The 25,451-nt window shown below is 39.4% G+C and overlaps 1 protein-coding gene across 14 annotated transcripts in view; it reads right to left on the bottom strand.

The window, feature by feature from the left end:
• Positions 1–25,451, bottom strand: part of Pde1a (phosphodiesterase 1A) — a 280,465-nt gene that overhangs the window by 20,895 nt on the left and 234,119 nt on the right. For all 14 annotated transcript variants that reach the window (NM_001431467.1, NM_030871.2, NM_001431466.1 and 11 more), the window contains 7 exon segments: positions 2,860–3,047; positions 3,728–3,848; positions 5,976–6,057; positions 14,101–14,221; positions 14,328–14,429; positions 17,266–17,391; positions 24,483–24,583. In NM_001431467.1, the coding sequence (NP_001418396.1) occupies positions 2,860–3,047; positions 3,728–3,848; positions 5,976–6,057; positions 14,101–14,221; positions 14,328–14,429; positions 17,266–17,391; positions 24,483–24,583 (841 nt within the window).

Genomic DNA, 25,451 nt, shown 5'->3' on the forward strand with positions numbered 1-25,451 from the left:
GAATAGCGTAGAAAAGATAGAGACATGATACACTGAGAAATAACAGACCGAAAGTAAGGACATGTTTTTCAGTCTAGATGGATAAATCTACCCCAAACTGGACATTATGAGATATTAGAAAGCATTTGAAAATTTTAAAAGCCTAATATCAAAACACATACATCAATTCTAGACAGTTATGTTCAGCTCCCAAAGAGAAGGCTTCCGGGATGAAAGTGTTCTTTTAAGGGGCATTTTAACTGCTAACCCCCTTTATGACAGTGAGTTTCACATAGTGAAACAAAGGATTTATACCTTTCCCCTGGCAAGGATTAATGGGATGCCCTGCAGATCTGATGATGAGCTAGGATGTGAGGAGCGCTGAGACGTGGGTGACACCTCTGGGAGTCTCATATAGCTTCAGTAGACACTGGATCACACATGTCATCACCCCTTCAGGGACTGAAGGTTGCGAGTGGCCCATAGCAGATTACCATGGCCACATAAACTGACAGTCACTAACTTTCAAGCAGATGTCTTTTTGTAGCAGATCATGTTTTCTTTGTTATTATGAAACATATCCATGCAAGAGAATCATATGTATAGCTATAAATGCATATATATTAAGTATCATCATGACAGTAAATGCTGTGTGTAGTAGATTATAGTGAGAGTGACTCATATACTTGGTCCCATGTTGGTGAACCTGTTTAGGAAGGATTAGGAGGTGTAGCCTTGTTGGAAGAGATGTTTTCCTGAAGTGAGCTTTGAAGTTTCAAAAGCCTACATGACTCCCAGTGCCCTCTCTCTGTCCATGATTACAGATAAAGATGTGAGCTCTCAGGTGCTCTTTTGCTCCACCATTGCGAACTCTAACCACTGGAACCATAAACCAAATCAAAATTTTCTTTTAGAAGTTGTCTCAATCACAGTGTTTAATCATAGCAATAGACAAGACAACATACAATTATGTACATATGTTATATGCATACATATAGATTCCATGCATGCAGGAGAATGAGCAAGAAGAGATCAGATTCAGAATTTGTTTGGAAGGAGAACAGATAGGTCTTGATACATGGGGGATGTAGAGTTTAAAAATTTTAAAGTCATATTACATCATGGTATATACACATGTATGATGTACTCTGTATCATGATTATATTTAGCATCTGTGTATTTTATAAATATGTGTCTTAATTAGGGTTTCCATTGCTGTGAAGAGACACCATGGGCAAGGCAACTTGTATAAGGGACAACATTTAATTGGGGCTGGTTTGCTGGTTCAAAGTATCAGTCAATTATCATCAATGCAGAAAACATGCAGACTCCAGGCAGGTATGGTGCAGGAGAAGGTAAAAGTTCTACATCTTGACCTGACTACAGCCAAGAAGGAGATTGGCATCCTCTGTCAAGTAGGGAGAAACGCTCTCAAAGCCCACCCCTACAGTGATATTTCCTCCAACAAGGCCTCGCCTACTCCAAGTCCACACTTCCTAATAGCGCCACTCCCTACACTAAGCATATTGAAACCAGCACAATGTGCATATACATTCTCCTTTCAAATGTCTAAAGAGTAACTTCTTCTTGCTTATCCTGTTGCACATATACTGGTGCAAGACTCCCTCTTCTATTTCACAGTTTGATGTTTAGTCTACACTTTCATCTTTCTCCTACGTGGCAGATAACTGCCTTCTTTCTGATCCTGTGTGACATCTTTGCAACCCAAACAAAATAATATTTTTAGCTATGTCATCAGAGAAATTGTTAAATGTTAGTTGAAATTACTCACGTGTCGTCTGAGAGAAAAATGCCACATTTGGTTTTCCTTTTGGAGGGGGCCAAACAAATGGTCTGATCACCACATCCCCCCACGCCTGCAGAGTTCCTGTCTGCCCACTTTTCTCCTTTTCACAGGCTTCCTTGTTTCTTGTGTGGGAGGCAAGTTCCACCTCTTAGTTTGTACATGGTCATTCCCCATGCTTCTGCCTGAAAAGGTTTGATCTTCCACTCCAGGCTGCTCCCTAACCCTCTTTCTCATCTTTTCTCATATCTATGTACATCATCACTTTCTTAGTGAAGGCTTTCTTCACATCCCTATTTCAAAGCATATTCTTGCTCCTGTTTAGCATCACAGGCCTTCCTGAAAACTGAAGCAGGTCTACTCAGTTCCCTCTCAATATGGAACCACAGTACCTTTAACAGCCAACACACATAGTGGTTTCTAGTTTGGATACTCAATGAGTCATAGTGCTTTTATTTATTTAAAATTAACTACAATTATGTGATTGCCTCCCTCCCCCCCCCCCCCTCTCTCTCTCTCTCTCTCTCTCTCTCTCTCTCTCTCTCTGTATATACACATGTATCTGCAGATGTCTACAGAGGCCAAGAGAGATCATTGGATCTTGGAGCTGAAGTCACAGGTTGTGATGAGCTGCTAATTGTGGGTGCTTGAAACAAAACCTGGGTCCTCAGTTAGAGCAGGAAGTACTCTTAACTACAGAGCCATCTTTCCAGCCCCAAACTTTTATTTTTAACTAAAGTGCTAGACAGTCAGATAAATACAGGAAGTTATTGGTCTTGCTTGGTGCTAGAACAGGCTTGAAAGTACCATTGAAAGTACAGAGGTTCTTACACAGTTTGTCATCATGTTGTTGTCCCTTATTGCACGGCCACCATCCACCACATCTGCAGCTCAGGTGACAGGAACAACAGTATCCTTTTTTAGCTAGCAACAGGACCAACTATCTCATGAATGATCAAATTGCAAAAACCATCAAGAGTTTGTGTATATTATAAAAGAAACACATCAAGTGGAAGAAAGTCCAAACTATTAAGGAATTAGAGACTCCTTAAAGGTAGCATCATCAACAACTGTACCTTGGGCAGCCAACTCTTTCCACCTCTCCTTGTTCTGCTGAATGATGTCCACCAGGTTGTTTTTGAAGCTCTTCAGGTCCACAGCTGACAGAGAGTAGTCTGGGGCATAGGTCCCATCACTCATGCAGCCTTTTGTGTTTGACCGCCTCAGAGCGTCAGCAACATGGAACCCAATCATGGTGGACGAGCTACCGTTGACAACCAAAGAAATCAAAAGACAACGAGGTCAAGATACCATACAAGACAGGTTTACAGACCCACAGCTGATGCACAACAGTCATGGACCCAGATGTAACATGTGGCAGGTATGTACCCCCACCCCCACCCCAACGTCCTCTTTCCCACATGGAGGGGGCAGGGACTGTCATACAGGCTTCGCTTATTTTATCTCTCTTCATAAAAAATTAATTAGACCCTTTTTCAGCTAGTGCATTCCGATTAAGCTTTGACTTCTACTCACTCCTCCCAGTTCCTTCCCTTGCTTCCCCTCCCATCCGGACGTAGACCCTTTGTCTTCTCATTTATACTGGGCCAGGATCAGTTGCAAAGGGAATGCACTACAGTATATAGTCACTAGATGGCAGTACTACCTAATAATTACTGTGAGAACTGCTGGGTTATCTTTGAGGGAAAGAGGGATTATTGGGTAAAAGCTCTTTCAAATCTTAAATATATATATTTAAGACACACACACACACACAAAATTGCACTAAATAATTTTAAATGAATGAAAGCATTATGAATTATTGGGTCTCCAGACTAGAAACTACTATGTGAGTTGGCTGTGTGTGTGTGGGGGGGGGGTGTGCTTGCGTGTGTGCATGTGTGCATGTGTGCATGCACGCATGCAAAAGAAAAACTATTATACCTGCTTGCCCCATAGTTAGAAGACTCTGGTTTTGAAGCTTCCTCTATAAGAGGAATAACAATTTTCTCTGTCGAGTCTGTCAGGAGAGAAAACGTTGGCTCCACTATGAAATCAATGAAACCTAAAAAAGCAAAACACACAGAATGGTGGATTCGATCGAGTGTCACAGTTTCCTAAACCATATGCTAAGCCACACTGAGGACTTTCTGGGATACACGTGGAAAAACAAAGTGCTCACTATGGAACGGAATGGGCTAGGACAGTAACAATCTTCAGAAGCAGCTACTTTTTGTAGGAATGCATTCAGTAGTAAGAGCTGATAAACTAGACTTCCTAGCTCAAGCATGTGGTCTTTACTATTTAATATTCCACCCATTATGCTGTCCTAACTATTGAGCCAGTTCTTGATTCCTTCATGATTAGGAATGTCTTTTCTTCTCAATGAGAGGCCATTACCCTTATGAATGGTCTTCCTTTGGTTTTTGGCTGTTGAATATTATGTGCCAGAAAGAAATGCTATCTGAACCCTAAGAAAACCAGCTAATTAAAGGTCCCCATCCCTCAGGCCACAGGAGGACAGCCACTTTTATTTTACCTTCATTAATTTTTTTCTTACTGCATCACAGTGTTCTGTCGGTGCACTCTCATTTCAAATTGCTGTTTAATATTCTCTGGACGTAAAGCATTAATTCACAAAGTGTGGGCGTGTGCTGTCAGACCAGCAGGGAGAACGCTACAATCTCCAGGTGACAGCACTAACCCCAGCACTTGGAGATGTCAGGATTGAGTGATGACTTAAATGTAAAGTGCTCATCGAGATCGAGAGTGATTGGCAAAGAGCAGAGCCTTGTCCAAGGGATGCATCTGCCTCTTAGTGAGGCGAAGGGAACTAAAAACAATAACCTTTTAAAGCTCTGGGACTGCAAAACCTTGTGGCCCGAAGAGCTATTAGGTGTTTCTGCCTTGAACCCACCTGGGAACAGAGAATAACATCTAAATACAAGAAAAGAAGGGTCTGGAAGTGACATATACAAACATGCGAATTATCCGTTGGATGCTTAACCAAAGTATTGTATGCTTGACACTTCTCAAGGACATGTTGGGACCCATTTCAAATTTTACAGAAATCCTACTATAATTTTATATTTTAATTGATACTTGAATTCAAAGTACAATTAGTTGTTCACCCAGACTTTTCACTCTCTAGAGCAGGTAGGCTGTCCAGTGAGTCAGCAGCACCTCTCCTAAGTAAGAAGAGTGTATCAGAGCCACTAGCCTCTGGGAGTCAGCCAGCTTGCTAGATGAGATCCTGAGTCTACACCATCCACACTCTCTGAATGGTGATAAGCACTGGCTGCTGTTTTATGGGCTGGGAAGGGAAAAAGTTATGGGCAGCAGCTTCCTACTGCCCTAAAGCTCTGTAACAGCTACACCCGAGCTCAACTCTGGAGAAGGGATACAGATCCATGCATCACTTGGTTCTGTAAGGAGGAGGCTGGCTGTTGGAATACTATCAGAGACAGGCAAGCGTAGGGAATACTTTAGTAACCTGGGACCCAGTTGGTTGTTATGCATCCCTCTTCCCAATACTGCTCTTGGCAGTCTAGCTCCCTGTGTGTCCTGTGCATACACATGCCCCCTCTCCATACAATTCATCTAACAACCACAGACTTCCTCCTGCATCCTGCTACATCTATACCCCTCTAAGGATAATGGGATAGGATTCCACTCCCCTAACAATAGTCAAAGCGAAAATAGTTTCTATTCAATCAGAAGCATTCTAGGAAGTGGGCTACATGGTAGAAGAATGACTGGGTGATCTCATTTAGCAATCAGAATAGAGAACTGCTACAAGTATACCCCTTAGAACCTGGCCTGTCCTTCCTTTAGAACACATAGACTCTGGGCTTCAATATGGGTCCTTGTTCAGGGAGATCTTTTCTATTGCTCTCCTTTACATTAAATTGCCTTTCTATTCCTGCAAATTTTGTGTGGGCTTTTACTTTAACTCATTGGTTAAGAAGACAAGAACCTAGAAACACCTGCCCTTGACCAGCAGTAGTGGCTTTATTGAATTCATTTTATAAAAATACTCCATTGATTCTCCTTCAGTCTTATCTAGATCAGCCTGAAGCCAACATGTATCCTGCATGTAGCTTGGTCTGAAAGATGTTGAACACCATAGTCCATGCGTTTGAACACCAACAAGTCCCACCTACTTTTCAGGGCCACCGTTCTTCAAAATTACCTATTTGAGACTGGGCAACCATCGTTGACTTCCGATCACAAAGTGGAGAAAACGGAAGCCCTAATTCAGCTTCTTTGTCTCCCTGGGGAAAGAAAGATGAATTGCCAGAATTAAGTTGGGGAATTTAAGAAAATGTGTGGTCTAGATAGAGTGACTTAAAATAGGCACATATTTTTATGCAATATTACAATACTACACACCATGTCATTTAAGTCTAAGCTTATATAATTTATCTTGAATAGTTTTCTCCAGAGGTATTTTCTAGTGCTGATGCATCTATAAATATCTTCTGTAGTAGCCCAACCCATTGACACTAAAAAGACAAGCATTTCAGTTTTCTGAAGTCCCTATGGGTCAGTCATCTCAATGCATTATTGGGACGTTAACTGACCACCAAGCTTAGGGACTTTTCTTTGTTCCTTTAGATTTTGCTTCACAAGGTTTTAAAAAGCAAGATTTTATGTTGGACTGCTTTTTCAATGAAATAAGCATGAGTACTTTTGAAATCTCTTTCTTCTCATTGACTAAAATTTAGGAAATGTCTCCCTACACATAATGATTTGTATCATATGTTTAGAATGTGGTTCAAGAATATCATCAGTAGTAAATTATCAAATACCAATATCCTTAAGAGCTTATACCATCATTGTTTCAAATAGAAAAGACAGATGATAGCCTTGATGGGAAAATGATATTAAAGACAGACATGTATTTAGTATTTACAGATACAATTGTCCTTGACTGACACTTGGATTTGGCTGATGTTATTGATTGAATATCTACTATTTATAGCTTAAGAACACGCCAGCAGGATACCACTCAACAGTTCTTTTTGTATATTATATGGTTCTTTGAAAGACTGAAAAGGATTAGTTAGGGTTGAGAAAGACACCTTGATGTGGTACTCTGGGTAGGCTCCAGTTTAAAGACTGCAGTTGGCACATTTTCATCTAAGACTTAAACATTTGACACTGGCATGCAGATGTGGCCTTCCTGTGGATGGAGTTAGGGGATTAATGATGTTTTTCTGCTTCCTGTACCTTCTAATTAATTTAGAATATAAAATTCCTATCACTAAAAGCACTGGATGCTAAAATACATTAATTATTCAATTGTATAATAAATATTTCAAAGTGTTATTTATTTTTTTGGAATGAATAAAGGCCATGGGAAGCAGGTCATCAGCAGGGGGCCCTGAGCCAGACCATGAAAGAACTAAACAGAACAGCTTGGAGAGGGGAGAGATATACAAAGGGAAACTGTGTTACCTTAGTGTAAGCTTGACCAACCTTACAAGCGCCTTATTTTCCCAAGGCAGTAGAAACTGACTTTTTATTAAAATGAAATCAATGGTCAAAACTGTGGGCATTCTACACAACAACTACTTCACAGTTATCTCCAAAGTTGTGCATCCTGTTCAAAGTACGCTATTTAAAGACCAAAAATAGTCTTTAGAGTCAACAACTTATTAAACCTAATGAATATATTTCATCGTGTTTTGTTTTTTTTTTTTTTTTTATGTATGGAAGTGTTAAGAGAAAATACCACACTCAATTACCCAGTGGCTCTTTGTGATGTCCTTAGTCTGGGCATTGTTGTTCTGGGAATGAGCCTCTGGGTGCTGAGGTACCCCATCAAAATCCCCAGGAGGATCCAGCTTCTGACAGCCCCAGCCTTCTCAAAGATCTCCCACAGCTCATCAAGTTTTCTTCTTTGAATGGGTGTGACAAACAGCTAGGAATTGCTTTTCCACTTTCCAAACAGACTAAAAGGCTCTGACAGCTATCAGTGAGGTGTCAATCCAATGTTTCGTTTCTTTAAATTTAACTAAAACTGAAACAATTTCTATGGCTACATAAACAAAACAACCAAAAGGACAATGAAGCACAAAAGTCTGGGGAACCTTTTCACGCTGAGATCTGGATGTAAGTCTCAAGGGTAATATCAGTTAGCGTTCAGACCACTGTCAGGCCCCAATGACAGTGGGTGAGGAACCCTGGACCTGTAGAAAGGCTAAGCTGGAGGTGGGACAGTGCACCTCAGACAACTTGCATAAGGGATGTCCTCCGTGTGGCTGCCTTCCTTTGTTCTTTTTAAAAATGACCCTCGGAAATTCTCACAAACTCACCCAAACAGATTCCATCTTTTAGAAGAGCCTCATCTATATTCAGTTGTATTTATGGTAAAATGTAATTGTGTATTTTTACTGTAAACATTTTACCAAACATTAGTGTTACCTGTATAACTACCGTTTACAGCACTTCCGCAACTCTTAGACCTGGTTTCAATTTTTAACATTGCGAGCTATAGTTTTTTACATTCATTTGATTTGGGAGGTTCTACCTGTAATTTTCATTGGTGCCCAGATCTTTGCCTGAAATGGATTGACTGAGTATATTTTTAGTAGTGAGGGAAACAAATTTTAATTTAAAATGCCATACTTTACAGGGCATCTAGCAATAGTAAAGAAAACAGAGAGACTTCTGGACAATATACAATTTAGAGTTTAAAAAAAAAGCATCACTTTGTCTTTTCCTTATGGATAACCTACTTTCCAAGCCATTTGTTTCCCTCTGACATATAAGGCAATATTGCTTAACAGATGTAAATCTTTACTAAATTGAGACGGTTTCTATGTGTCATAAAATAATGAGTTGAAAAGAGAAGAAAATACTCATTGTGCTCATAATGAAGAAAACCAATGGAAGTAGTTATTTTTAAATTTAATTATGCTAACTTCTCATTGCACCAACTAGTATGTGTGCAAGAATAGAAAAAGAGGTAGTAATCTAACCCTTTGCTATTGGTCATCATTTTGGCTGGTACCTCTCTCTCTGTCTTTTGTGTCAATCACAATTGAATCAGGTGGAGTATCTTCCAGACATCTTTATTCTACTCAAAAGCTCCTGTGTTGATTTGTTAAACACTCAAAAAAATATATGCACTGATAAATATGACTAGCTTGTACCCTAAAGATGATGACCTGTCCAGCCATTAGTCAAGGGTCTAAAACGAGTGTTTCTCAGGACTGTGGATAGAGGGTGCACTTGAGTCAGCAGACCAAAGACAGGAAGGTTGGGTTGAGGAAGATGAACCAAGAGCTGCTCTTCTCTCTGCCCTCCAAACATAGTGTGCTTAAAAGTCATTGCACTTGTCAGAAAATAGTGAGTGTGTTAAACAAATTAACACAAAATTGACTTAGATGTTAAAACAGCCTAAATTTTCTCTGTTTTTTTAATAATGAATTTGCTGTCACATGAGTGCGTGTGCAAACACACACATATACACACACACAAAGGGGTGGAGGAGAGAGAGTTACTCAAAGATTCTCAACATTTCAACATTTGTCTAACTGCTCTTTCTACTGTTTCGTATTTACATGCGTTGGCTAATTTTACTCAACACCCGCTGAACAGCTGCAGGTACCAGCGCATGCCTTGAATGGCCGCACTTGGGGGCTGCAGCAGAAAGACTACTCAAAGCTCAAAGCTAACCTAGGCTACAGAGTGAGTTCTAGACCAGAATGTGCTACACTGTGAGACACTGTCTCAAACAGAAAAAAGAAAAGCAAAAACAATCAATCAAAAACTCTAAAGCAAGACTCCAGGTGAGAAAGGGCACCCACATACAGATGGCATACGTCCACATAGACACAGACACACAAATAAGACGAAAGTTCATAAAAAAAAAATGATAGATCTGCTTACTGCCCCGCCATTTTAGAATTGTTGCATTGGCACTGTGGAAAGTCTTTCCCGACTCATTTGCTCTGGTGTCCAAGGAGAAAAATCACATGAGGACACATGAGTTGGTTTATTTCTAGAATCACTATCACATTGCATTGATCTCTTCCCTGTCTATATGCCAGTAACTGTGTGGTCATTTCTATATGAAATGCTAATCATGTAACATGGGACAGTGGATGGTCCAGGTTTCTAGTCTTTTACAGAATTGCCAAGGCTATTTTAGATTCGTTCATTTCCACTTGGATTGTAGGATCGAAATTCCAGCATCTACAAATAGGTCTGCTAAGATTTTTTTAACACAATCCCAAACATAAGAGTCAACTTTGAAAGAACTTATGTCTTAGTAATATTGGATCTTTGAACCCATTGTTCTGCTTAGCGTGTGTCAGGCTGACACAAGTTTTGGTCCTCTGGGAAGACCAGCTGCAACTGAGATGTCTCCATCAGACTGGCCTGGGTGCAACACTGTGGGGTGATTTCTTGATTAATGACTGATGTGAGAGGGTTCAGTCCCAAAAGTAAGCTGAGGAAGACATGGAGAACAATCTAGTAAGTAGTGCCCTAGGCAATCCTGTACAGAGCCATATTGGATTTGGGCCTAGCCGCTTTTTGACTGCATGGCTCAAAGTGACTAGGTGACTCTGGGCTGTTTGGCCACAGAGACTCACCCCTAAGATGACTGCCATAAGTCTTAAGATTGTTGAATGAAAGCCTCTCCCATGAATTTACGCCACAGGAAGATAACATTCAAGGGATGCCTCAGCTCCCTTAGCAGATACCTGTTACCTCCTGAATCAACACCCAGTGTCTCCACCGCCTGACCTCATCGGCTACCGCCTGACCTCTTTGCCTCCAGCCATCACTACCTGTATCCGCACCTCCCCCTCTGTGTTTCACAAAGGACACTCCCCCTACCTGAAAGCCTTAAAAGCTGTAACATTCACCCCAATAAACGAGACCTTGACAACAGAACTTTTGCTTGGTCTCCTTCTTCTCTTCACCCCCATTTTGGCCCACAGGTAGAAAGCCTCTTCGGGACCCTGAATAACTGGGTCCCCGCTGGCGGGGACACAATCCTGCTTTGTTTCTGCCCTGGCTTCCCTTGACAATGACAGTAACTTGTAAAATATAAAGAACCCTTTTCTCCCCAGTCTGGGTTTGGCCACAGCCACAGGAAACAAACTGGAGGACTCATTAACATGGACGATGTGTCCATTTACACAAACACACACTCACATACATATAGTTTAATTATGTATCTAATTTTACATATATATGTATATATATAACTTGTATATATGTAAACTTGTTTTCCATGCATTTAGATAAATGTAATCTTTAATATTTTGTTTGATGCTCTCATTAGTAACAATGTTATAAACTTATTTTTTTCTAACAGAAATGTGCTTATTTGTCACTAGACGGGAGTTTTCTATCAGCCTTGTTTGTCCTTCCGTAGACTGACAGGGGACAACAGACAAGATGAGTGTTTGTGTGTGGCTAAAGGCCATGATGATTTGATAGCAGTCTGGGCATTTTACATCCACACAGTAAGTGCCCTACACGGCACTCGTTCTTGTGTTTCCCCTTCTCCTCTCCCAGGGGGAGATGAAGGAGATCCTTTGCGAGAGGCATGTCCTCTTAAGGAGGTTGTCACAGCCAGAATTGCTTCCTGCTTGTGTCTAGAATGACAGTTGACCCTACAACCCTGAGAAGCCGCGTGTTGGTTCTGCCAGCACTCTTGCATCCGGGCCTAGGTTTATTTTTTCCACTTAATTTACTATTTCCTCTCAGTACTTCTTTGTACTGAGCATGGCTCCATACAACACACTTAACAGAAACAGTTGATAATCTGATTTTAGAATAGATATTTTCTGTATTTCCCTTGGAGTACTGCATTAGCTATGACCTTTTGATCCTTTATGGGGATGAGAAACGTTTGCTAATTAGTTTGCTGGGAGTTTGTGTAACTAAAGCGTTGAATTTTGTCAAATGCATTCTGTGAACCTATTGACATGACAATGTGATTTCCCCCCTTTTATTCTTTTAGTATAGTTTGGTATAATTGAAAAAATATTCAACATGCATGCTCAAGCCATGCCATGTATTCTTTTACAATATTATAGATTTGACTTGCTAATATTTTAAGAGTTTCCCTATCTAGATTCATGACAGATGTGAGTTATAATTTCCTTTATTTGAAACATCTTTGTCAGGTTTTGTGAGCAACATACTGCTAATTTTCTTCTTCCTCTATCATGAAAATCTTGTGTCTTAAAATTATTATTTCTGTCTTAAAATTCTTAAGAAAATTGGTATCTCTCAACTGAATCAAATAATGGAAATTGAAATTAAAATAAAAATTCGGAGCTATCTAATCCTAGATTTTGGTTTTTTAATTTTATGGATATGAGTCTTTTGCCTGCATGTATGTCCTTGTGCTGCATGTGTGCCTGATGCCCATGAAGGCCAGAAGAGGAGGATATCAGAGCCCCTGGGACTGGAGTTATAGATATTGTGGATTGCCATGTGGGTGCTGAGAATTGAACCCAGGTCCTCTTCCTCTGGAAAAGCAGCCAGTGCTCTTAACTGTTGAGCCATCACACTGATCCAAATCCTGAGTTTTCTTATGTGGAATTGCATTATAAATTCAATTAAAATATAAGTATATGATTATTCATTGTAGCTTTGTCTTAGGTCTAGGTTGGTGATTTATATCTTTTTCAAAGAATTAGGCACTTTTATTTGTTAACAATATTATTCATATTGTTCATACCTTCTTATACTCTTTTTGACATATATAATAAGCTCTGTAATATTAATCCATCTTCTATGTATATTTCTCTCTCCTTTTGCTCTTGCAAGTAATTTCATTCAGGCTGTCAGGTTTTGTCTCTACTAATTTTGGCTCATGTTTGTCTTTGCTCTCTTTTGCTGATTTATGTTTTTATAAATAAACTCCTCCTATCAACTTATTTTAGTTCCTTAAATTTCACCCTACATTTGAAAGACAGAATCATAGCAGTGGCTTTATACTTTTGTCTTTTTAAATAAGAAAAATCACATAATGCTACAAAATGTCCTCTAAGTACAGGCTTAGTTTCACCCAGCAGATGGCCCCGTGCTGTATTTTTGTGACCATTCAATTCAAAATATTTAAAAGCTTCTGACACCTATGTAATAAAAATCCACAATTCTGTGAGCACTGAAGTTCAGAGATAATTTTGGGTTCATATTCTTCACCCAAGACTTGACACGCTCCAACTGCACCTAGAGACCGTAGAGCCACTCACGTGCCTTACCTGATTTATCTGGCCATTCCTGAATTCCATCCTTTAGGATAAAATTCTAGTTGTCAGTATGGTACCAGCTCTGAGTTCTATAGACTAACAAATTACCCACCCTAGAATGTCCCGTAAGAACTGACTTTGTATCCAGCTGGTCAGAAGTCAACATTTCTATGTCCTTGGCGGCACTCAGGTCTGAAGTCTGAAGTGGAGCCCATCTTTTGGAAGACCGAGCCTTTACTTGTGAACGTTGAAGTCAACTTTGAATGACTACCATCACCGTTACATTACAGTACACAACTTTGAGTGCAAAGATATTAAACAGGACAGGGACATCACACAGGAAATAGCTTGTAACAAAATGGCTCCAGGGAGCACAGGGGCCTCCTCTCCTCCAGCTTGTATTTGGTCATTTGGTTAGGCAGAGGTCTGCTCCGCTGCATTTCCCTCAGCCACCTTTGCAGTTATGTATGGGGGTAAACTTTGGGCCAGGAGATGCACACAGAAGTCTGTGTGCTTCCCCACCCCCATCTTCTTGCTCTTCTCATTGTGCGAGCTATTTATGTTCTCAAACTTACCTCTTAGTAATGGAGTAATTCTAACCTGGTTTTCTTTCTTTCTTTTTTTTTTTTTTTTTTTTATTAACTTGAGTATTTCTTATATACATTTCAAGTGTTATTCCCTTTCCCGGTTTCCGGGCAAAATCCCCCTCCCCCCTCCCCTTCCTTATGGGTGTTCCCCTCCCAACCCTCCCCCCATTGCCGCCCTCCCCCCATAGTCTAGTTCACTGGGGGTTCAGTCTTAGCAGGACCCAGGGCTTCCCCTTCCACTCTAACCTGGTTTTCTATTGCTTTTTTTTACCTGACTGCCACATCTTCATATCTATGAAATTACTCCTTTAAAAAAAAGAGATTTTAATACCATTTTGGATTATCTAATGTACTTACCTAAAATCCTGGTAGATTTCCTCAATTACCCTAACTGTGTGCTATGACTAAATGGAAATATAACTCAGAGGCCCTGGTTCTGTTGAGAAAAGTTTTGTCAATATTCATAGTCACTGTTTCCAAAACAGAGTCAAAAAAAATGCACCTGCAGGAAAAATTCCTCCATTAAGGCCATAGTCCACCTGTAGTGCAGCTTCCACGTTTTGGCTGGGTGGCTGATGTCGGCTGCGTGGAGTATCAGGGACATCGTTTTGGCTCTGTCAATCCTGCCAAGGCAAAGGCACGCTCGAATTAGCAGAACACAAATAATCACCTAGCGTTTTCTAAGCCCAAACCCACAGAACCTCAACATGACAAAAGAAAACGACCTACCCTTCAGGCTGCTGCAAGCTGCTTCTTATGTTTTTAATTTGCTGGAAATGGCCTGACATGTCTGTTGCTAAGACCATTTCAATCACTAAGTTCCGAAGATCCCTGCAGAGGCATCAGAGGGAGAATGCTTCATTTGAGTTGTCCTTAGAGAGGGACAGTTCTATAAATATGACCATACTGTGTTCCCTAACAATTACCGACACAGAGCCATTGCCTTTTAAATGCAATGGTGCTCACAAAAGTTGAACATTATTTTAATTACTGACATTCATGATTGGAGTAAGTCATGCCACTTAATAATCTCCTTAAAAATGAATTGTATTTCTTACACAAGCTATGTTTCTTCCCAACTCATAATTGCTAGGTCTTACTTTTTCTACGTAAAATAAACACTGGCCATCATGTGTGTGTGTGTGTGTGTGTGTGTGTGTGTGTGTGTGTGTGTGTGTGTGTTTCTGGGTATACATATGTATATAGATGAGCATGCATTTGCACACATGTTCATGTGGACACTAGAAGTCAAACTCAAGGGTACTGAATGCAGTTTTTAAAAATCAGGGTTTTTCACTGACTTGGGGCTTGGCAATTAGACTAGGCTGGCTGGCCACCAAATCCCAGGGATCTCCCTGTCTCTGCTTCTACAGGAATGAGATTGGCAGTGTGCTCCGCCATACCTGGCATTTTCACATGAGTTCTGGACCTAAGCCAAGGTCCTTGTACTTGTCTGGCATGAGCTTTAACAGCATCACCCTTGTTCCTAAATACAATTTTGAATGCTTTAGAAGTAAGACATGAAGTCAATGCAACTTGAGAATATTCCAAACTTATGTGACCAACAAAACTATTTGGTTTAATGCCACAGGGAAGGGACATGGAAGAGCTTGGTTCTCAAGGTCTCTCTTGCACTTTCCTTGTTTTACATCTATTAAATGAAACTATTTTTTATAGGACCAGAATTATTTATCTAGTCTGTGAATGGACTTAGGACTGTGTAGTAATAATTTCTTTGTCAGTACGCTAAACATCTAGTTTATGTGGCAGACCTGCAAATGATTATTAGTATTTCCCTCCAGAGGAGATTTCATTTGCTCAGTCGTGCAGTTAAGATGGCACTGGTATAAAATTCAACCAGTGTTTCCATCCCATAAGCTGGCCCTTGGGCCACTCCACAGTGCTGAGCGCCCACCACAAGCACCTCAGGAAAGTCCAGATGTCAGTGAGAGGGCACACATTTGGGAGCTCCATCCTGTGTAATACAGACATCCATCGGGCTATTTAAACCTTTAAGCAAGGTGCCTACAGTGGTCATATCACAGAGCCTATGACTGAGTAACATTCTCTCTCTAAGTAGAAAATTGAGTCACCCTAGCAAAGGCTTCAGTGTCCAGAGAAGAAGTCAGTTATATTCTGTTTTCATCGTGGGGCAGTATTATAAGTTAACACAAGACTTTGCCTTGAATACGATCTTGAGTCAAATATGTTTTAGCCAGGCAGTGGTATCACACGCATTTAATCCCAGCGCTTGGGAGGCAGAGTCAGGCAGATCTCTGAGCTTGAGGCTAGCCTGGTACACAGAGCAAGTTCTAGGGCAGCCAGGGCTACAGAGAGAAAACAGCTCAAACCCATGCCCTTCAAAAATATCTTATATAAAAGATGATTTGTTTTTTTTTTTTTTTAGAATAGCAACATATTAGGATTTGTTTTTGAAAATCGTGGTGCCCAGTCCAACCTTAGTCTGTGTGAGGGTGACAAAGCTTCAGTGTTCTGCTGCCATTCATAAAACTGGGCAGCCTGCTAGGATAATTGACCAAATTGTCAGAGGAATACAGGAATTGATGATAGTTAATGAAATTATTCTCAGTTACAGTTTTCAACGATAGTTAACAGAATCTGCATTAATACTGACCAGATATAATATTTGTTCAATAAGAGAACTGAGACAAAAAATGGGAAAGTTACAAAATGTAATGAATATGCTATGCTTTCCATTTAAATACTTAATAAATTCTAGAAGTTATGTTAATATGGTAGGCGAAATATAACACAAGAGAGATACAACCTAGGGTGTGAAATATTCTCATAAAAAGGGCAATGCTTTTCTCTGTAATGAAAAATACTAAAATGATTTGAGGGCAGAAGAATTATAGGTCTTTAATGGAGATAACCAAGTTTTAATGTTAGAGAAACTTTTACTGCTGTTATATCAAAAAGAAGGTATTTTGCTGGCAGTTGGAAAGCATTGAACTGATTAAATTTTGCAATCTGTGTGATTATTGTACTATTTGTTAATACATCATACAAAAAAGTCCAACCAGAATGGCTAAAGTTTATGAAGAGACAAATAAAATGTTACCCCAAAGAGAAAGATAGAGTAAATAAAGTCATACTGAAATAACAAGACTTACCTATGAGAAAGAAAAAAAAAAAGGTAATTCGAAGGCTAGACAGTGAACATTATTTTTACACATTTTATTCCTGGGAGACATATAAAGTATTTTCCTCTTCACTATGGGTCATTTTAGTATAGTTGTAATTTTTCCTCAAGTGGATGAAAGTTTTTTATCTTAGTAAAAATACTAAGAGAAGAAAGTGTATGATGCTTAAAATTTGAATTTCTGTGAGACTACATAAAAACCAAACGAACAGAAAAACAACCACAAAAGCAACAAAAACAACCCAAGCTCCACTACAGGCTGAATAACGATGTCCCCTTAGACATTTGCGCTGTGACATGTGGCTTCACACATGTGTGTGGGTATTGGATCGATCGGCAGTTAGTTCCTGTCTATCCAGCTGCAGAGATGGCGCCTGGGCGGAGCCTGAAAGCACTTCCTCCCGTGGGGAAGACCTAGGGCCTTCCTTTCTCTTCCTCACTTTAACAATATAGTGTACATTGTTCTTGGGGTTCAATTTGCTTTGGGTTTCCTTTGAAACTCACCTCCAGTCATCTTTAGATAAATTTACCAAAATATTCATTTCCTCCTCTTGCATAAGTCTGTAGGCTGCGCTGACATGGTGATTCTCAAGAACTGAGCGGTCGTTATACAGAATGGCAACGTCTGACCTTGAAGTTAAAAGCAAACATCCAGATGAGAATTTCTTCAGACTTTGAGATGTCAATAATACATAGTCAAGTTTAAGTCTTCACACTGGTGAAAATCCCACTATTGAACACTGAAAACCATGCAAGTACTAAGTTACTTTCTGAAACGCTATAATAATACTTTAATATGTGAAACAGACTTAATTGGTATACCATTTCAGGTTCACTATAGAATTGCAGAATTCAGTTTCCCCTTATCCTACTGCTTTCACAACATGGCTCCCTGGGAGGTGGTCTTCTGTTGTGCTTTCTTTCCCCAAATGCCACGGTGTTTGCAGAATGCGGCAGACATCTTCCTATATTGGCTTTTTGCACTAACTAAAATATATTTGGGTTTCAATCAGAGTGCTTCCTTGTTTTTATTTTAAAACAGCCCTTGTGCGTTTTAAATAACAGCCCTTTAGTAACCGTGTCTCATACATATATTGTCCCGCTGTCTGTGTCCTGCCTTTTTTATTTTCTTAACAATATCTTTGGCAGAGCATTCTTAACTTCAGTGAAGTTCGGCTTCCAACTCTTCCTCTCATGTGCTGTGCCTTTGGTGTCGTGTTCAGTCATTTTTAAACTCTGGGTCATATTCATCTTCTCTTGTGCTGCCTTTTGCAATGTGTTGATTTGTGTTTTAGAGTTAAATCTGTGAGACTTTTGAAGGATGTGCAATTTGTATCTTATCAGATTTCCCGCTGCTGAAACAGGGTGCCAGCAGACATTGTGCACATGATGGAGACTTATTTCCTGTAGTTCTGGAGTCAGGATTGCTTTTGAGATAAAAGTGATGTCACCTGGTCCCCTGTAAAGTTCCCTCTTGCTGCAGGTTTGGGTATCATGTGGAAGGAGGAAAGGGATATGCAGAGATCACCCAGAGAGCCCATTTACAAGGGCAGTACATTTATGGAGGGGACCCCTTATGACCTACGTACTTCCAGTCAGGAGTCACCTACTCTAGCTTGTTACATGGGGATTTGATTTCCAGCCCATAAATTCTAGAAGACACATTTAAACCATAGCAAATTGTATCTAGTTTGATTTTGCAGATGGATGTGAAGGTTTTCTAGCACCACTTACTGAGAAGATTCTCTTTGTTCCAAAGCCCTAACTCCTTTGTCACAGATCAGTTGACTAAGGGCTAGAGAGACGGTTCAGCAATTACAAAGCATTTCAGAAGACATAAATTGAATTCCCAGCACTAGTGTCTGGAGGTTCAGACTGCCTGCATTTCCAGGACTAGGAGACATGAGTCCCTCTTCTGGCCCCTACTGGAACCAACACACACATGCATACACATATACACACAAGAGTAATAAAAGTAAAAAAAAAATAATTAAATAAGTCGTCTTTAAAAAAGCAACTGACTAAATGTTCTGGGTCCATTTCTGGGCTTTCTAGATTGTTCCATTTGTCTGTCTATTCTTTCTCAATACCACACTTTCTGATTATTACAGCTTTGTAGTCAATACTAAACCACATCTCTCATCTCAACGAAGGTAAGAGTTTATTTTAGAGCCAACCACGAGTGATCAAGGTTCAAGAACACATATTCGAGTTAGCCCTGAATCCCACATTTTAGCATCATAGCAGTTCTATGTACCTTTAAAGTGGAGAAGAAAATCTAAAGCTCAAAATGTTTTGAAACTACGTTTATAGACGCATCAGGCAGCTGGGGCATAGAAAAGCAGCTCTAAGACTCCAGTGCCAGCTGATGATATTCTCAGCCTTTTGGGTGTGAAGAGGGATTTAGTAATGGTCACAAAGTTCTTAGATCACATACAGAAGAGGTGGATAAATGGCTAGAAGGAGGCTTAAACTGCCCCAGTATAATCTGGCTCTGGACTCACAACCTTCTAACCACCTTGCCGAGTTTCTACTCAGTTAATTAGCCTTGCAAAAGGTAAAGTGCAAAGTGTGGTTCTTTCCAGGAACTTTCACAGTTGTAAAGTGAGGAGGAGTAGTATTCTAATTTTATCTACTCCCATGTTGTGTTATCTGTTCCAGAGCTCTTCCTTCCCCAAACAAACTTTTAAAAATATACAAACAAAACCCAGAAAACAAACAAAACAAAAACAAACACCAAAACCCCAAAACTAAAACTCAAATACACTAAAAAGTCCAATTGGGATTGCATGGGATTATATATATATCAACTTGGGTTGAATAACGTTTTGACCAAATCACAGTTTTCTATCCATGAACATGATTTACCTCTTCAATTTGTTGCTTCTGCCAGAATCTTTTTTTCCATTTTCTTTTAAATTTTTGTTTTCCATACAACCTGCTCAAGTTTCCTCTCCCACTGCTGTCTCCTTCCCTCTCTTTCCAGTTGCGCTCCCCTTTCCCTAACACTTACTCCACTGTCCATTTTCTTTCAGAAAAGAACAGACTTCCCAAGAATATCAATCAGACATGGCCTAACAAGATAAAATAAGGCCAGGCACAGACTCTCCTATCAAGGCTGGGCAAGCTAATCCAGTAGGAGGAAAAGCAGACAAAAGATCAGACAAGAGTCAAAGAGTCCCAGCTCCTACTGTTAGGAGTCCCACAGAAACATCAGGCTAACACTACAAAATATATGCAGAGAGCCTAGACTGCTGTTTCAGTTTCTGGGAGAGCCTGGGAGCCTTCCTTAGTTGATGTCTGTGGATCATGTTCTCATGGCATCCTCTACCCTTCTGGATTCTTCCACCAAAATTTTATGGTTTTCTTCTTCTTGATTTTCTACACATTTTGTCACATTTATGCCAAGTATTTCTAACATAAATGGTATTATATTTTCAAAGATAAATTCCATCAGTTTGAGTCTGGTAGATAATAGAGGTGTAGACTCAGGATGCTACAACCTTGTATCTTACAGCCCTGCTCTATCACTTCAGCTGAAGGGTTTGCTTTAAGGATCTTGGTTTGCCAATCTTCAAATACGTTACAACGCCTTGTCACTGCGAACCGAGTAGCATTATTTTTCCTTCTCAATATTAAACTATCCCCATTTTCTGGTGGATGCTTGTTCTAATGTATTTACAAATCTTAAAATGAAAATGGCACAGATTTGCTACAGCATGACCTTGTGAGACAGTGCAGTGCTCAGTAGCTAGACTGAATAATATTATACATTAGTCCATATACTTACTATTTCTGTACAACAATCAATGTCTATCTTGGTCACTTCCCGAATTGCTATTAGTGGCAGTCCCTTTTGTTAGTTTATTCCTCTCCTCTAGGTGGGATTTGTAGGCCTTTGACCAAGGTCTCTTAACTGTACCCTCAGCACCCAGTGAACGCCATTCCTTCAGACATAATCTTTCTCAAGTTAAGGATGATGCCCACTCTTTCCAACTTATTAAATTTGACCATGAAGAGATATTGGATTTTTTCAAATACTTTTCTGCATATCTTGGCATAACTCCATTTCTACTTTAGATTTAGCATTGAATTTCAAATGTTTTTCAATTTCAAGCCAAAGACGGCTTGCGTGCCTCAGATGCTAATTTCCCCTTTAATTATTATACTTTAAATATCTACATGCCCTTTCCTTCCCATTTATAATGCTAATATCTGTGAGATAACCTAAATATCCAAGGGAAAATATTTAGCTCGTTATTCAGTCAGTGAACGATTAGCCTCTGTTTGCCCTATTTCAAGTACTTGATCACGTCATCATTCCTCTGACCCCAAATTACTCTGGCTAGGGATAAAAAGGATGATGGAAATCACTTTCTCCCACACAATTCTGTGACTGAATCTGAATATTGCAGATGTCCTCACTGTAAATTCAAACGGAGAAACTTGGTAGCAGACGTTTTACTCTTAAGTCGTTGAATGCATCAAAGGGCTTTTATTTCTCTCCTACCTATATTTCTATATAATTCAAACTCTAAATTACTTCAGATAGCCTGAATAGACTTGATACTCTGGCACAAGTATGGACCAGTTGCAAGCATTCTGAGGCCTGTAAAGTGGAGTCTTCGGCTTCTATAGTCTCTCCTCCAGGAGCGTTAAGCACAGCATGGACACAAAACAGCTCTGTGCAGTGTCTTCAGGGGGCGAGCCAGCCACACGGGTTAGCACAGCGCAGTTAAAGCAGTATAAACCTATAGCAGTTAAAGACTATAGCAATTTCACTACCGTGTGGTCCCTAGACTCTAGTCCCGCTGGCACTTCCTCTTCTTGCTAGATACATTTGCTGTGTGTGTTGGTTGGTTTTAAATGAATTTGATATAAGGTAGAATAATTGAAAATGACTCTCAATTGACAAAATGCCTTCATAACATTGGCCTGTGGGAAAACCTGGCGGCCATTTTCTTGATCCATGATTGGTATGGAAGGGCCCTTTACTTGTGGGCAGTGCCTTCTCTGGGATGATGGTTGTGAGTTATATATTTTAAAAAAAGCATCCTGAGCAAGCCAGTACTCAGCCCTTCTCTAAGGCCTCTGCTTCAGTTCCTGCTTCCAGATTCCTATCCCAACTTTGGTCAGTGAAAGAGCAACCTGAGCACTGAAATAAACCCTTTCCTTCCCACACTGTTTCTGGTCATAGTGTTTTATCACAGCAATGTGAGACTCTAAGACACTGGGGTAGGAAACTGTGTCACACAAAATGGACTGTGTCTGGCTTTTTGATGGATAGAATTCACCTGCTGCTGAGTGTTTACTGGTGTGCAGCTAAGGACAAACAAAGAAGGAACCAATGTTGTCACTGAAGCAAAACAAAAATATGGATGGCTGCACTAATTTGCTTCACTCTAGTAACCATTTGCTATTTGTGCCATAAAATCTCATTGCCTGCCTTATATAGACATAATATTCTAAAAAGAAGACACCAAAGAAATCTGATATCTCCTGCAAGCAATATAGTCAAGAGCTTTATCTAACAGTCAACCAAATAAAGCAAGCTTTTCATTTTGTTAGTCCAGCATAAGCGGATTGGCCTATCTGTGCTAGAATAGCCATCCTTATGCATCCTACACGGTCATAAAGGTGACACTGTGTGCGGTCCGAGTAACCTCACAAGTCTTCTAACAATCTCACAACTTAAAACTTACTTAACCAACAATTATAGCTTAACACAAAGGAAGGTTAAACATAATTGATATTTGAGGGATAATTAGATCAATATTAACTGAATGACACGTATTTCCAGAAGTTTGCCAAGGTCATAGGAGAAACTATGATTTTCCAACAACTCATTTGTCTCATGTCAACCCAGACCTATCTATAGTAGGATTTTTCATGGTTATTATATGCTGCGGCTACGAGTATCACTTCCTTCCTGAAAAACAATCAAAGCTGTGTTTTAAAATGAGATTTAGCATAGCAAAATATGTACGGCTTTGCCTTATAAATCCAACAAGCTTGCTGAGAATACAGCGTGCTCTCAGTGTTTGATGGTCTTTTACTGCTAAGAAAAGAACAAGACTCCAAGCAACATGTAGTATCCATGGTAACGTAGCTTGTCATTTGCTGTTCACAAAGGAAAAATTAATTCCATTTATTTACACTTTCAAGGATTTCATGCATTATAATATCGTTAGGGAATTCAAATGCAGCCTTGCTTATTTTGTTTATATGGTAAATGCAGCTCCATTTTACAAAGCCCTATAAATCGAAATAGCATGAACACTATAAAATAAAATAGAATGAATGTTATTGGCGACGTTGACCTTATTTCTCCTTTGGCAATATGAAAGCAGCATCATGAATTTAAAATGTTTATTGTTGTATGTTTTGTCATTGAAAAAATAGTTTCCTTTAATAGAATTTTCAGGTTCATGTAGAATGAATCCATAATGAATCTTGGGAGACAATTTTTACGAAACCCAGTAAAATATAAGACCACAGTCATCTTTATTACTTCTTACTAGAAGTGAGGAAAATATTAATTTTTCTTGCTGTCATCATTCTTTACTTCTCTCTTCTCTGTGTGGCATCTTTCTTTCCCTTACTTAATTCCTATGCCTTCTCTTAGTTCTCCAAAGACCAGCGCTTAAGTAAATTAGGTCTCTTCACCCTACTGTAGGTGATTAGGGAAAAAGCAAGTTCCATGTGATATCCTGATGCATCACGGAAGAAAACCACTTTGGTCTTCACTGTTCGGAAAGGAAAGGGGAAGAAGTGCTGATGGTTTATGGGTCACTTACTCCCCTCACTAAACCCTGGGACTGTTGGCCTATGCAAAGCCCAGCTCGGTAATGACCGATCTGCCATGTAAATCTTCCTTGTTATGGATTCTGTGGGTGCAAAAAGTTCTTAATAAGCAGCCTTGTTATGAATAGTCTTCTTTTCCCTCAAGTTATAATACAGCAAAAGAAAAAGTGTTCTCTTTACACTTCAAAATAAGCTAGTAACATTCCTGCTTTATAATCAGATCACAAAGTTCTTCTTGCCCTTTGTTTCTCTGTCACTCTGGGGGAGTGCGTTAGAACAACATCATGTTTTCACTGAGTGTCAGCTTTTTCTGTTGACCAACTGACCATCCCTTCTGTGGTCTTAACAGTTTGGATTTTGTGTGTCTTTTGTAGGGGCAGAGTTCGGTAGTCATTGGACTGAGTCTGCCCCTCTTTTCAACTGCCATCCACTGACCGTGTACCTTTTATGTCACGTACTATGACACAAAGCAATGCCTTAGACAATTTATTATATGATGTCCCTCAGTGAATATATGTATGACTTATGTTACTGCTTCGGCTAAGCCTTGGGAGAAAGAATTTATCCTACAGACATTGATGTTCTTTACATTGTTAATATGTCAGGCATAATGTCTGGTTTTGAAAATGAGCAGTAGATTGATTTCAGTTGTGAAAGCTTAAGAAGGAGTGCTAAAAGTTTGTTAAAGCTATTCTTAATAAAATCTACATGTTCTAAACATCTTAACATAAAAAACGTGTAAGGATCATTACAGTTGGCATATATCCATTGCTCATAGCAATGGGTTTCACAAGGACACCCAGTTTGCTGATTTTTTTATCATGTACTTTGACCACAGTTGTCTTCGTTGTCCTCTCCTTTTGAGAAAAATGAGTGTTTTAAATTTTCACTTAATGCTGGGACGTCACCGCACTCACCTCGTCTGAATATGGAAGTTGTTTGTAGTTCCTGTGTGTTCATAGTCATGAACGGCGGCTGCAAAGACCATGGCTAAGATTTCCAGTTCAGTGAGCCAGTGCTAGCGAAGGAAGGAAACACACTGTCACACTCAACATCGTCACTACCATTTCTCTTTACGGAGACATGTTCAATGTGTTCAGAATGCACAATTGTGTAAAATAATGCTCTATTTCTTTTATAGGATTTCCCCCTTTCACTCCATTAATTGTGGATAATGGATGCTTTATGAAACTAATGATTTTGTCATGCTTTGTAAGTTCAAAATTTAAAATTCAAAATATGATTGTCCTTGCTACTTGGAAAAGTAGTCATTTTCCATCATTAGAAATGTTGACTCTAACTGGATTTTGAAATTACAACCTTGCTAGTTTGGTATCTATGATGTATATTGTAATATAGTGGTCTTTTAACATTCAGTTCACCTTCATTAAAATGTATATTTAGATAATTGTAGAAGGCCGTACACAAGATGCCATGAAAACAAATTTCTATTTAAAATCAAAAGTACTTGTTTTTCCCAAGAGACAAACTGAAAATATTTTTTGATTTGTTAATATGGAATGGCTTCCAAGAATTTACCAAATTTTGAATGTATAGCATGTATTCACATACACTGGTATAGTTTATAGAATAATTCAATGAATTGTTCATTACTCACTTCTATTAATACACTATAACACACATGACAATTTAAAATAAATAAAACATAATAAAATTGAATTCTCATGTCCTGTTGCCTAGGCAATTTCACATGATTACTAATCACACATGCCAAGTGTTTTCCCATAGAACAGCTAAGACACAAAGTTTTTCCACCATCCACAAATATTCTTTTGGACAGTCCTGCAAGAAAACAGGACTTGTGTTAGAAAAAAGAGATGGAATTTTCTCTTGGACATTTTTAATTCATTTGAAATATATAAAGA

The sequence above is a fragment of the Rattus norvegicus genome, chromosome 3, assembly GCF_021556685.1.
Source record: "Rattus norvegicus strain SHRSP/BbbUtx chromosome 3, alternate assembly SHRSP_T2T, whole genome shotgun sequence".
Taxonomy (NCBI): Eukaryota; Metazoa; Chordata; class Mammalia; order Rodentia; family Muridae; genus Rattus; species Rattus norvegicus.